General features: G+C 48.5%; 1 protein-coding gene across 4 annotated transcripts in view; it reads left to right on the top strand.

Annotated features, from left to right (window-relative positions):
- The window catches only part of Poc1a (POC1 centriolar protein A), a 106559-nt gene that overhangs the window by 29508 nt on the left and 63544 nt on the right, over positions 1–13507 (top strand). For all 4 annotated transcript variants that reach the window (XM_010625423.2, XM_010625422.2, XM_010625425.3 and 1 more), the window contains exons 2-6: positions 2215–2299; positions 3251–3422; positions 3865–4044; positions 5304–5411; positions 6524–6639. In XM_010625423.2, coding sequence (XP_010623725.1) covers positions 2215–2299; positions 3251–3422; positions 3865–4044; positions 5304–5411; positions 6524–6639 — 661 coding nt within the window. The remainder of the gene's footprint in view (positions 1–2214; positions 2300–3250; positions 3423–3864; positions 4045–5303; positions 5412–6523; positions 6640–13507) is intronic.

The raw sequence follows: 13507 nt of genomic DNA, 5'->3' as shown, positions 1-13507 counted from the left end.
TTTTTTATTTTTTTTTTTTGAGACAGGGTCTTGCTCTGTAGTCTGTGCTGGCCTTGTACTCACTGTGCAGCCCAGACTGGCCTCAAATTTATAGCAATCCTCCTGCTTTGGCCTCCTGAGTGCTGGGGTTACAGCTATGTGCCACTATACCAGGCAAGTTTTCATATTAATTTCAGGATCAGCTTGTCAGTTTTTACAGAAATGACCCATGGGATTTTGATAGGAATTATGTTGAATCTGTGGATTGATTTTGAAGATTATTGCATCTTAATAATATTACCTTCCAATCCACAGCATAAGTTATCTATTTTTTTTTCAGCTTTGAGTTTATTGGTACATTTTAGGGATACAGTACAGTTACATTCATTGGTGGGATCTTGTACCTCTACATGACAAGTCTTGGTTCTCATTTTTTCCCTTTGTCCCTGCCCTCCCTTCACCCTCCCCTCCCCTCCCCATCTACAACCACCTTTATTTCCATCTTTTCATTATCTCACATTTTTTTCTTTTCCCTTTTTACCCTTCCCCTACCCATCCCACCTTCCCTACATCTTTAGCTCCTTTCTTCCCATTTCTCAATGTCAGTAATCTTATTAGGATCTTCTGTATTATAGCAGATTATTCACACCAGAGAAACTATTCGGTATTTACACATGTGTGCCTTATTTATTTCACTTAGGAGTATATCTTCAATATGTATCCATTTTCCTATGAATGAATCTATTTTCTCATTCTTTATGGCTGAGTAATATTCCATTTTGTAGAAAAACCACATCTTTGTCCAGTTTTGAGTTATCTATTTTTAAAGTTCTCTTTAATTTCTTTCAATGAAATTTGGTACTGTAGTTTTGTTGTACAGATCTGTGCTTATTTTGGTAAGTATCCCTAAGTATTTTATCTTTTATTTATTATAAATGGGGTTGGGGCTGGGGATTTAGCTCAGTGGCACCGTGCCAGCCTCTCAAGTGCAAGATCCTGAGTTTGATCCCTATTCCGGCGTGGGGGTTGGTTAAATGGAGTTGTTTCCTTTATTTTTCAGGTTATTCATTGTGACTATACAGAAATACAGTTGATTTCTTTGTGTATTGATTTTTTTTTTTTTTAATGGTATCAGGGATTGAACTTAGAACCTTGTGCTTGCACAGCTGGCATGGCACCACTGAGCTAAATCCCTGGCCCTGTGTATTGATTTTTAAATTTTTATTATTTATTAGTAAATGTTTACACTGCATAATGATTTCTTTCATTGTGATGAGTTGCTACATGTACATACCACATTTTATTTATTTATTTATTTATTTAAGCCCCTACTGTTCCTTCCAACTCTTGGTACCCTTCCTATTTGCAAAAGCTCTATTTTTTTCTTCTTCAGTTCTTTTTCCCCCACCCATTTCCCTCCTCTCCTTCTCTCTCTCTGTTTTTTCCCCTATCAATCTGAAAAAGCTCTCCCTACTTCTTATTTATCTTTCATTTTAATATGTATTGAATATATATTTTTTGAGTTTCTCATATAAGAAAAACCATGCAGTTTTTAAGCTTGTATGTCTGATTTGTTTCACACAACATTATGGTCTCAAAGTGCATCCACTTATCTAAGAATGACTTGTTTATTTTTATGGCAAAGTAGTATTCCATTATATATAAATACTACATTTTCTTCTGTATTAATTTTGTAGTCTACTTCCTTGCTGAACTTATTAATTACATAATTCTGGTAGCTTTTAGGGGATTCCTTGGGATTTTCTGTGTAAGAAAATCATCCTGTGGCCAGGCATGGTGGTGCATGCTTATTGTCCCAGCACTTGGGAGGATGAGGCAGGAGGATGGCTGCAAGTTGGAGGCCAACCTGGGCTACATAGTGAGTTCAAGACCAGCCTGAACTGCATAGTGAGACCCTGTCTAAAAGAAAGAAAGAAAATCATGCTGTGAGCTTTTTTTTTTTTTTTTTTTTTTTTTTTTTTTTTGGTTTTTTGAGACAGGTCTCACTATGTAGTTGAGACTGATCTGGAACTCACTATGTAGCCCAGGCTGGTCTCGAACTCACAGCAATCCTCCTGCCTCAGCCTCCTGAGTGCTGGGATTACAGGCGTGTGCCACCACACCCAGCAATGCTGTAAGCATTTTTAACCCCTACTGGCTATTGTAGGAAGCCTTGGCCCAGGGGCAGCTCCTTCCTTGACCAGGTTCACCCATTTGACTCTGGTTCTTCCACAGGAGGACCCCTCACTGGAGAGGCATTTTAAGGGCCACCGAGATGCGGTTACCTGTGTGGATTTCAGTCTCAATACAAAGCAGCTGGGTAAGAGAAGGTGCTAGGTTTAAGCAAGATGTGACATGGGGAGCGGAGCATGACAAGGATGTAGATGCTTTGTGTGGACCTGTGTTCTCCTTCCACCTTCCAACTCTGTGGCTGGGCTTCATGACCTCAATTTTATATGCAGAGTGTGAGGTTCAGAGGGGTTGGGGACCTTGCCAAGGTTACATAGCTTTTGAGAGTGAGACTGGATCAGGCTTTTCTGTGCCCACATCCCAGCCACTTCTTGGTTCTGTTCTATGTCACAGGCTACAAACAGCAACCTCTTTTCCTTGGGTGTTGGGTTCCATTGCCTACGACATTGTGGTACACCTTGTTATTGAGGCCTACCAGTGAGAAAGGTGTTGAGCAGGCCAGGAACATCCCACACCATGGTCCTTTTGCTGTATTTGGGTGCCCGCTTCCTTGCTCACATGTGGGTTCATGCACAGCTCACCTGGCTGTAGCTTTCTTGTTCCTGTAGATTCAGCTTACCCCTTCATACTATTGTTAAGGTCTCCTGGAGGCTGGAGGCTGGAGGCAGAGAGGGAACCGAGATAATTTTTGGTTTTGTAGGAATCTCCTTTAGTCTGACTGAGTCAAGCCCTCTCACTGGTAAGAGGCTGTTTGGGCTGGGCTGGCTCCCTAGTGTTGGAAAGACTTGCTCTTATGCCCTCAGGGTGTGTCTATGAAGTGACTTATGTCTCCTTGGGGATGAGTTCCTAGGGCTGGTGTGGGAGGTCCTCTGTCAGTCTACTCCTTAGAGAATTGCCAGGCCATAGACTCTCCAACCTTCTGGTGGGCAGTTACTGAGGTGTGGGTGATGTGGCTCTGTGGGGACCTTCTCTGTTTGTGGATGCCTGGGAATGCAGAGATTGGTGTGATGTCCCCCAGTATTCTCGGGGAGTCCTGAGGCCGGATAGAGGGGAAGATCACAGTATCACCTATTCTCCCCAGCCAGTGGCTCCATGGATTCCTGCCTCATGGTCTGGCACATGAAGCCCCAGGCACGTGCCTACCGCTTCACAGGCCACAAGGATGCTGTCACCTGTGTGAACTTCTCCCCCTCGGGACATTTGCTTGCCTCAGGCTCCCGTGACAAGACTGTCCGCATCTGGGTACCTAACGTGTGAGTTATAGACTTTGAAGGGCTTAATGGAGTCTGGGTCCCTGGTGCCAGAGCTGTCGCCACCCAGGTCCATATCCTGGCTCTGGACTGGCCATAGCAGGACATCTATACCACCTAACCTCTGAGGAGATGCCATCAGAGGCTAGAGCTATCTTGGGAGAGTGATTCTGGACTGCTTGCAGAGATCCTCAAAGGACTGCTACCTGATGCTGCTTACACGTGGGTGGGGATGTGAGAAGCAGGGTTCTCTCCTGGGGGAGGTTCTGGCTTCGTTTTTTGGAAAGTGGGTGCTTAGGCATGGACTGACTTTGGGAGGGATGTCTGAAGATTGTGAAGGGCTTTGATAAGCTTGTGGGCCTTTACCTCACTATTACATGTTACTGCCTCACTGTTGCACGTCACTATTACACCTCACTATTACTCTGGCTCTCTGTCCTCATAGCAAAGGTGAGTCAACCGTGTTTCGTGCACACACAGCCACGGTGAGGAGTGTCCACTTCTCTAGTGATGGCCAGTCCCTTGTGACAGCCTCTGATGACAAGACAATCAAGGTATGGTCGACACATCGCCAGAAATTCCTTTTCTCATTGAGCCAGCACATCAACTGGGTCCGCTGTGCAAGGTAAGCATTGCACTTGGAGAGACTTTGGGCACAGAGAGATGTTGGGTGCCAGCTTGTGACTATGGGCAGATTATTTAGTCACTCTGTAATCTTCCTGAGCCTTGGCTTCTTTATTTTGAAAATGGCCACTGTAATAGTTCCTGCATTGTATTTATTGAAAAGCTTCATGAGCTTAAGTTAGCCTCTCTCAAGCTGTGATGACCTTCTGACATCCATGCTGAGGGAGACCCACCAGAGGCAACTGGGGCCACTTCTTGAAAGTTGCAGTGTCAATGATAAGACATTGTCAGTGCTACTACTCTAGTTTCTTCTGGTCCCTCATGACAGTTCTGCCAGCCAGGTGGTATCATTTCTGTTCTACAGATGAGGAAACAGGCTCAGAGCACTGCAGTTTCTCATCCTAGACTTGATGGGTGAGTGGCAAAGGAGAGCTCTGAACCTGAGTCTGGTGCTAAGGCTGACCTACATTCCTCCACCTCAGACTTTTTATTTTGCTACAGAGTTTCCCTTTGGTGGGGGGACTGTGCTTTGTACATGGGGAGCCAAGAGACCTGAAGGACTTTTCAAGGTCCAAGAATTGGCAGACACCGATATGCCTACTTCTAGCTTATTGGAATTTTTAAAACAAAGCTTTCTGCTGTCGAATCTCTACCCTGGAGGATCGGGTAGAGATAGCTGGGAAATACTAGGAAACCATGGGAGACAGAGGTTGGGATTATTGAACTTTCTTCTTTTGGGGAACCTGTGCAAATACTCATTGCCTAGGGCAGCAGCATTCCTCTGTCCTGGGAGGCCTCTAACACTGTGAGAGGTCTCATGGTCAGGGTCCTCCAAGCATGAGGGACTGGGTCAGAAAAGTGGGTGTCATGCCCCAGTGGGTCTTGGGTGGTGGGTCCCCAGAGCCACCATGACTTGTTTGCAGATTGTGTTTTGCTGACGCAAAGGACTGGGAGCAGGGTCACTATTCTGCTTTGGGGCTTGTGGCCACCTGTATGGTAGGAATGCCAGCAGGCATTCCAGATGTTGCCACGTGCTTTATGCCTGTGGGGTTATTCTATGCATTGTACTACTCTGTCCTTGCTGTGGGGAAGGCATTGCTCCTATCCCTCTCACAGAGAGGGACACCACCTGCCTCCTGAAGGGTCCATTCAGGGATCTGGGCAGGACATGTAATGTCCTGATCAGTTAGTAGGCATGCAGGGAAAATGACTGTAGAAAATTGCTCATCAGTTCTATGACCCCTGCCCCTACTGGGTCAGGTTCTCCCCTGATGGTCGGCTCATCGTGTCTGCCAGTGATGACAAGACCGTCAAGCTTTGGGATAAGACCAGCCGGGAATGCGTCCACTCATACTGTGAGCATGGCGGGTAAGTTCCCAGTGCTGTCCCTCATCTGTGGGTGCTGCAGCATTGAGCTGCAACCTGACACAAAGAGGCCAGTGGCTTTCTGGAGCTGGATGTGGGGGGCGGTAGCCACACCTCTGCTGCTCTGCTGCTCTCATGCCATTTGTATAGGTACTGCATCTTTTCTTTTGTGCATAGAAGGGTTAGCCCCATCCCCATTCCATGGAGAACTTAACCTCTAGCTGTGTAATTTTTTGGACTTCTCTTTTCTGCCTTTACTTTCTAGATCTTAGAATTGCAACATATCTGTGAACATTTGAATTTAGACCCTCAAACTGCATTTTAAAGCTTCTTAGTATATTACCTGTGGCGATGAAATGGAAGCCTCACCAGGTGGTGGCCGTTTATATTGGGGTCTATTATTGAGAAAGGGAGGAGCCTGCATTTGAGTAGAGAGTCAACCTAATGCACCCCAGGTTCTACCTTCCTTAGACTGGGAACCAGGCAAGGTCTCTTTCAGAGAGCTTGTGTGGGTGTATTGAAGGCACATGGCCTGTCTCTTAGAGATAGGTGGGCCAGCAGCCCTGTGGCCCTGCTGGACCTTCCCACCTATTCATCAGCTGGCAAGACCTACTCTGGAGCCAGCTCTAGCAAGGGTACCAACTCCAGTTCCAGAGCCCCAGAGTAGCCCAGCTGACCTTTGAGTCTGAAGATGGCCATCTCCACTTGTATTTAAAAAGTGATGTGCTAGGCATAGTGGTACACACCTATAATCCCAGTCACTTTGGAGGCTGAGGCAGGATTTCAAGTTGGAGGCCAGCCTGGGCAATTTAGTGAGGCCCTGTCCAAAAATAAAAAATAAAAAGGGGATATAGCTCAGTGGAACAGTGCTCCTAGTTTTGATCCCTAATACCACACCACCCAAAAAAAAAAAAAGATGGTGGAACTTGGTCCCTGGCTACCATTCTTTCTTCATTTTGCTCTCCTGTGGCTATCTGAAACATTGCAGAAAAGAGTGTTTTGGTTTGAGGGAATAGCATGAGCAGATACAAAGGGATGGGAAAGCAGTAGACACTTGTGGTTCTATACTGGCAGAGCAGAACCCCTGTAGTGCATGATATTCCTTGTCTTTCCAGCTTTGTCACCTATGTGGACTTCCACCCCAGTGGTACATGTGTTGCTGCTGCCGGCATGGACAACACTGTGAAGGTGTGGGATGTACGGACTCACCGGCTGTTGCAGCATTATCAGTGTGAGTGCTGGGCAGCCTCCTGGGCTTGGGGGCAGCCATGGTTGGACTGTGTTGATGCTGGCTGGTTGGTTCATTGCTGTGGTAGTTCAGTGGAGTGCTGAGTCTTTGTCTGTTGGGATAGTCAGAAATGAATAGACTGCAATGTGGCTGTCCTGGCTGGAGCACTGGCCAGGAGATGAGGTGTGCTACCTCCTTATACCAAACCCTTTGGTGCCAGTTCTGAGATGACAGAGTCTCAGGAATACTGCAGCTAGGGATTCTCAGTGTGGGCCTGGCAGGGACTCTCCTCGAGAGCCAGTTCTTGCTGGCTGCCAGTGCTGCTGTCTTCTCTGCATCATGGAGACTGCCTTTAGGGCCAAGGAGGCAGAGATGACCATAGAAGTCAGTGTTGGTGGGAACTTGGCCACCTCTGGTCTCATGGAGTCCTCCAGGGATGTAGAGCCATGAGCCATGTATAAGATTGATTTAGCCTAGGGCCAGTCTTGGAAGCCAGGCCCAGGACTATGTACCTGACTTAATTGTAGCCTTTGGAAACATGGCGGGGAGGGGGGTGATACATGTGCAGGGCTCAAGTTTCAGAATGCCCCCCAGCACTCTCACAAGCACTTTTTGACTGTCTCAGATGCTTAAAGACAACACTTTTTGGGATAACTAAGGTGAGCCAACATCACACGAAAGGGGAGAAGATCTGGCTGGGACAACAGTGGAGGGTAGAATCCAGCTGGCTTCTGCATTCTCGCCTGTATGATACTGGACAGGTCATTTAACTCCCTGGAGCTTCTGGTACAGAGACAGGTCCTGTCTCACGGGTGTTGGAGGGTTTATGAGGTGGTTTGTGTCAAGAACTGACAGTAGCTGGGCATGGCAGTGCACGCCTATAATCTCAGCGTTCTGGGAGGCTGATGCAGGAGGATTGTGAGTTTGAACCCACCCTGGGCAATTTAGCAAGACTCTGTCTCAAAACATTTAAAAAAGGGGGCTGGAGATGTATCCCAGCACAAAGTCCCTGGGATCGATTCAATTTTTGGTACCCCCCCCCCAAAAAAAAACCCTGAGTAACTGGTACAAAATTGGAATAAGGGATGATGATGATGATGATGATGATGATGATGATGATGATGATGATGATGATGATGATGAAGAGAAGAAGGGGAGGAGACAGAGTTTTGTTCCTGGTATCCAGTCTGGTCTGCTGAGGCCTGTCAGGTTGGTCAAGGCCTGTAGTACCCTCTACCGCCACCAGGTGTCAGGGCCCAGCCATAAAAACGAAGTCTCTTTGCAGTGAGTCCTGGCGCTTGTCACAGATGCTGATGCTTTCAGTCTTCCAGATCAGAATGGTAGCAGGTTCTGCCCTCCATTTGGAGGGTTCTAGTCCTCCCCACCTCCAGGCTTAGAAGCCTTTATTCTGTTCTAGGCCAGGCCTGAGTTAAGGGACAGGGTTGGGAATGCCCTGTACATGGACAGTTAATGGGGTAGGGGAGCACTGGACAGGAGAGATGGGGTGAGAAAGTGATGAGGTGAGTCAGGAATGCAGGCTCTTTCCTCTCTGTGAAGGGGACAGGGCTGGGTGTGTGCCTTGTAGCACTTGAATCTTGGCATTGAGAGGAGAAGTTCTCTAGGTTACCCCAGGAGAGGCCAACCCGGATGGATCAGGTCCAACCCAGATGGATCAGGAACTTGGATTGATGTTCATGGGACACAGCGTCGGGTATCCAACTGGGGAGAGCCTCAAATGCCCTCTCTGGCCCAGGGTCTCAAAGACAAGGCTGGACTAGCATTGTTGGCAATGGCCTGTCACTCAGGAGTGAAGGGATGAGGGTTACCTGAAAGAGAAGAGCAGTGGTCTACTTCCACAGGAGGCTGGTGTACCCATCTGGTAGCTGTCCATGGCCAGTGTCAAGGTGAAGGCCTGTATCAGTGGGGCGTGGTCAGGCCCAGGGGCTGGCTTGTGGAGTTTGGGTAGAGGCAGAAGCTAACACTGGGGAAGGAGGGGATGCTTGGGGCCCAAGATTTGGCATGTATGAAAGGCTGAGGCCATACCCTGGGTCCTACCAGTGAAGAGCCACCGAAGAAATAGCTCCACAAAGTAGCCAGAGTGAGGGGCCTGATTCCCATCTCCCACATGGGAGGGCTGCAGAGGGTGGGGCCAGAGGAGGAAAGAGAGAGGGGTTTCATGGAAGGGGTAGTCAGGAGGTGAGTGGAGTAGATGAGGAGGATAGTGGGTGCTCAGGAGAGGGCCCTTGGTCCTCATGGAGCTTGGGGGTGGCAGGACTGTGGAGGTCCCAGGGCTAAGTGCTAAGTGGGCCTGGGTACACATGGCCAACAGTCCCTCCTGACACCTTTCAGTATGCTTTTGCTACTGTCCTTACCTCATGGAATGAAGCTCCTCAGTGAACCCGAAGCACCTTGTTTCTCACCCATCCTAGAACAGATCTGAGTCTGGGAGGGATTTGGTGCAACCTGTAAACACAGCTGAAGTCCCCTGAGCTCCCTGTCCAATGTTCTGGTGGGTGTTTACAGGAGAGCAAACCCATCTCCTAGCCTTGAGACTCAACTTGAGGGGCTCAGTGAGCCAGGTGGATCAGAGCTTATTAAATAGGGGATACACGTCTCACCCTCTTTGCTGATGGAGTGACCTGGCCAGGTTTGCTCAGGTCTAGGGGTTTCCCAGAGAGCTCCTTAGCTGAAACCCACTACCCAGGAGGCTCCTGCCCCCACAGGTACCATGGGGTCTTTGGAGGCTGATTCTCCAAGCAGAGATCTCAACACTGTGGTAGCAGATGCCTGATCTCTTTTCTGTCCCTGATTCCTATGAAACCCAGAAGAAAGATTTTAAGGATACAGTGATGTCCAGGGTCTCTCCTGGTGACTCTTGATGTGCACTAGGTACTTCCTAAGTGGCTAGTGGGCTCTTCTGAGAGAATTTGGTTAACTAAATAGCAGTGTGTGTCCAGTTACTCAGCAGTCATGCTCTCTGGAGGCCACTTTCTGTCCTGGGTTGAAGTCGAAGCCTGCTTGGGGCTTTGGGCTGCAGCAGAAAGCTGGCACTATTTGCCTCAGCCTGGCCAACTCTCTTCCAAGGCAAGGAGTTTCTTGGCTCTGGCCTGTCATTGCAGAAAGCAATTCTGATTTCCCAATTCAGTAAGGAGTCGACAGTCTGGTGGGTTCGTGGGAGTGCCAGTAGTCTTGGTTCCATATGCTCTGAGCCCACAGTAAGACTGTGCAGACATCTGAGCGGCAGCCCCCGTCCCAGCACCCACAACGTGTTTGTGGTTTAGAAGCACGTGCAGGTCCATGACTCACTGACAGGCCTGCATGGCTAGCAAGGCAGGACTTCTCCCCATTTCACCAGAGAAGTGTGAGGCTTACCCATGGTCAGTAGCCAGGAGGTTGTGAATCTGGATCTCCAGCTTAGGCCCTCCCAGTGTGGCATTCTGCCCACTATTTCCACACAAGTTTCTTTGCACTGTAATGACTCCATCGTTTTATAGGCAGAATTGGCTAGCTGATGAGAGCCTTAGCCTGTCCTCCAAAAGGTTGAGTTGGAACTCTTGAGTCCCAAGTTCTCTGGCCACTCGTCCCTTGCCATATCCCTGTACCTCTACCCTACCCAAAGTGTGGTCTTGGAGGTTCTTAGTTTTTTCTTTTTTTTTTTTTTAATGCAGTGCTGGGAATTGAACCCAGGGCTTCATGCATATTAAACACATACTTTACCACTGAACCACACCCCAAGTCCTATCTTGGATGGTTTTTGTTTTGTTTTGTATTTGAGACAGGGTCTTGCTCTGTAGTCCAGGCTGGCCTTGAACTTGTAGCAGTCATCCTGCCTCTGCTTCCTGAGTGCTGGGATTATAGGTATGTGCCACCACACCAGGCTGGAGGGTGTTTAAGCAGCTAACAGATCTGGGCTGCCCCCTTTATTTGCTGTTTTGAGGTGATAATTACGATTGGGTACAGTGCACCGTCACACCTGATCTAGGCAACTTATCTGTCTCTTTGCTACCATCCCACGGTGGGCATTTATGTGGTATTTGCCAAAAGGAATATTTAGTGGCATCCTTCGCTGCTAGTGTCAGAGCACTTTCATGTATGAATCCAAAGCCCTTTGGAAACCCAGAGCTACTGTGTCACTGGTAACACTAGTTACATACTACCAGGAACCACCTAAGTGCTTGAACATAACTAAATGACTGCTTATGGCAGGATATGGAGATGGAGCTTGGCCCTGGCATGGCCTGCCCCAGAAAGTTCCCTTCTACTTCAATATCCAGCTTTTCTTTGGGCCCTATGGCCACCTTGGAGCCAGCCTCTCAGGTCAGGTTTGCTGAAGGCCTCCTCATGCTGAGCAGTGCGGGCAGAGCAGATTGTGGGTACTCATATCTCTTCTTAGGTTCCAGCTGCCCATCACTGGCAGTTTCTGGTGTTTGGGAGCAAGGGCTGTGGCCACCTTGCCCTACCTTCCCTGGGCTCCTGGTGACCTATGAAAACTTGTTATTGGTGTATTCCTGATCCTGAGTTGGATCCCCACCTCTTTGGGGTGGGGAGATAATAGCTAGGAGTTCATAGTTGCCTCCCAAATGGCAATTAGTGTTATCACTGCCACAGAAACAGGAAAAGGTCCCACAGTTTCAGACTTGATGAAAAGTGGATTGTTCTTGGGTATTCTCTGCTCAAGGCATGTGACAACAGTGTCACACCCTGTGGGGCACTTGAACCCTTGAGTGCAGGGATGGTTCCTAAGATGAGGCCTGCCTAGATTGGTTCCTCTCCACAGTTCTCCAGAGGCAGAGAGCTATGAGAGTGGAGGCCAGGGTGGCCAGTGGGTGAGACAGGACAGCAAGAAGGGCATCTTCAAAAGCCTGGCATGCCAGGCTGAGCCCTTTGGGAGTAACTGGCTCCAGGTGTTTGGTATTCCTGGCATTTGTAGTGGAGTGGGACTTTTGTTGCCTTTCCCCTGAGGGATAGTCCCTTCCTTGAGTAGACTGGACCGATAGTGTGGTGACTACACACTGACTGCAGTCTTGGTGCTGGGGAAGCGCTAATTCCCTAAGCGTGCTTTCCCCTACCTCTTGCTCCTGTAACTGACTGCTCTTCTGCCAGCTTTGTCTTAAGTGGGGCAGGGGTGGCCTTCATCTCAGTGTAGGCTGTAGGCTTTGTGTATTTTGTCTCTATCATGGCTGTAGAGACCCTCAGGTCCTCTCTAGGCAGCCTCTTGGAATTCCTGGCACTTGGAGGGTGTTGTTCAGATATAAATATCTTGTTACATAAAGCCTTGGCTATCTCCCCTAATGTGCTTGGGAGCATGTCTTCATATTTCCCAGCACATCAGAACATCAGCCAGACTGGCATCTGAGGGACTCTGCTGACGGCTGTTCATGGTGGATGTGTTTGCTGGCCCAGCAGTGGTTCCTGTAGCCTCTCAGTGCTGTGAAGAGGACTTGGTTTTCAAACTTGCCTTTATGTTTGTGCAGTGCAGACTTGGGAGGGCTATGATTATCAAAGCCCCACTGGTTTTCCTTACCAAGTCTATGGTTGTGGATATGGAGGCAGTCTTCCTCAGCAGCAACTCTTTTTTTTTTTTTTAGCAGTAACTTTTTTTTTTTTTTTTTTTGAGACAGGGTCTCACTATGTAGTTGAGACTGACCTGGAACTCACTGTGTAGCTCAAGCTGGTCTCGAACTCACAGTGATCCTCCTGCCTTGGTCTCCTGAGTTTAGCAGTAACTCTTAAGAGGCTGTGATAAGTGGGTTTACACATTGCTCTGCCCACGTGACCCCCTTGGATCAAAGGCTGGTTCTACCAGCTCCACTCTGAACATGCCCTTGTCCTTGTGGAATGGTTGTACAACCATTAGGCCGGACAACCAGCCTAAGGACCGGCTTACTACCCAATTTTTGAGTTCCTTGCGGTGTGGGGAGTCAGGGTCTCAACTCAGGCCCTACTTGGTAGAGCTTGTGATGTCCTGGAAGTCCTGGGAGACCCGATCTGGATCTGATAGGTGTATGTAAAGGTGAAGAGTGAACTAGTGAGATGCCTGTAGTACTTGGGAAGGATATAAGTGAAGGGGACCCAAGGTCAGGGGAAGCTTCCTGGGGGTAGTGACTCTGAGGTGAGCTTTAAGGCCAGGGGACAGGGAGAGCAAGTCTTCTCGGCCCATGGGGAGCAGGAGTGAAAAGGCTCTATGTCTGGAGGATTCAGTAGAGCTGGGGTAGTTGGTTCTTGCAGAGTGAAGGACACGAGCACAGGTGGTGGGCTTGAGCTGGGATGGTAGGACAAAGAGAGCTGTTGAGTGAATAAAATGACAAGACCTGGAGTTGCCCAGTACACCTAGCAGAGAAGTGGGGGACGCTCATGTTGACACTGGGGTCTAAGGCTTACTCTCTGAGCTTTGCCTGGTAGCATCCCCTCTGTACCCTTGACAGATGGGCACTGGTACGTATGGAGAAACAGGCTCATTGTGGTTAGGGTGCTTGTTCAGGGTCACAAGGGGGCCCAGTGAGGAGGCTGGGATGGGAGCCCAAGCCTGACTTGACTCCTGAGAGTATCTTAGTCTCCTGCTTGTGAATCCTCCAACCCATCCAGTAGAGCACTGGCATCATATTGGCATTTTTGAGAGCTGGCTTTCCATTTGGTTTCCCTAAAGTAACATAATGTAAAGCAGATTAAACTCTATGTTTGAGTGTTCTCTTCTGCTCTAGGTTGACTGCTGGTTGTTGTGTGAGAGGATGAAGAACTCGCTTGGTGCTTCTGGCTTGCCACATGTGTTTCTTCCTCCTGTGTCTCTCATTGCCCACCCTTGGCTCTGGCTGAGTCTTTTCTCAACCTTTGGTTGTACCACTTTCCTGGGGAAATCGTGGTGGCCGTGGCG

Source organism: Fukomys damarensis, unplaced genomic scaffold, assembly GCF_012274545.1.
Source record: "Fukomys damarensis isolate Sample0158 unplaced genomic scaffold, DMR_v1.0_HiC HiC_scaffold_37, whole genome shotgun sequence".
NCBI lineage: Eukaryota > Metazoa > Chordata > Mammalia > Rodentia > Bathyergidae > Fukomys > Fukomys damarensis.
The sequence above is the reverse complement of the archived record's forward strand: the minus strand, read 5'-3'. Positions and strand labels throughout refer to the sequence as shown.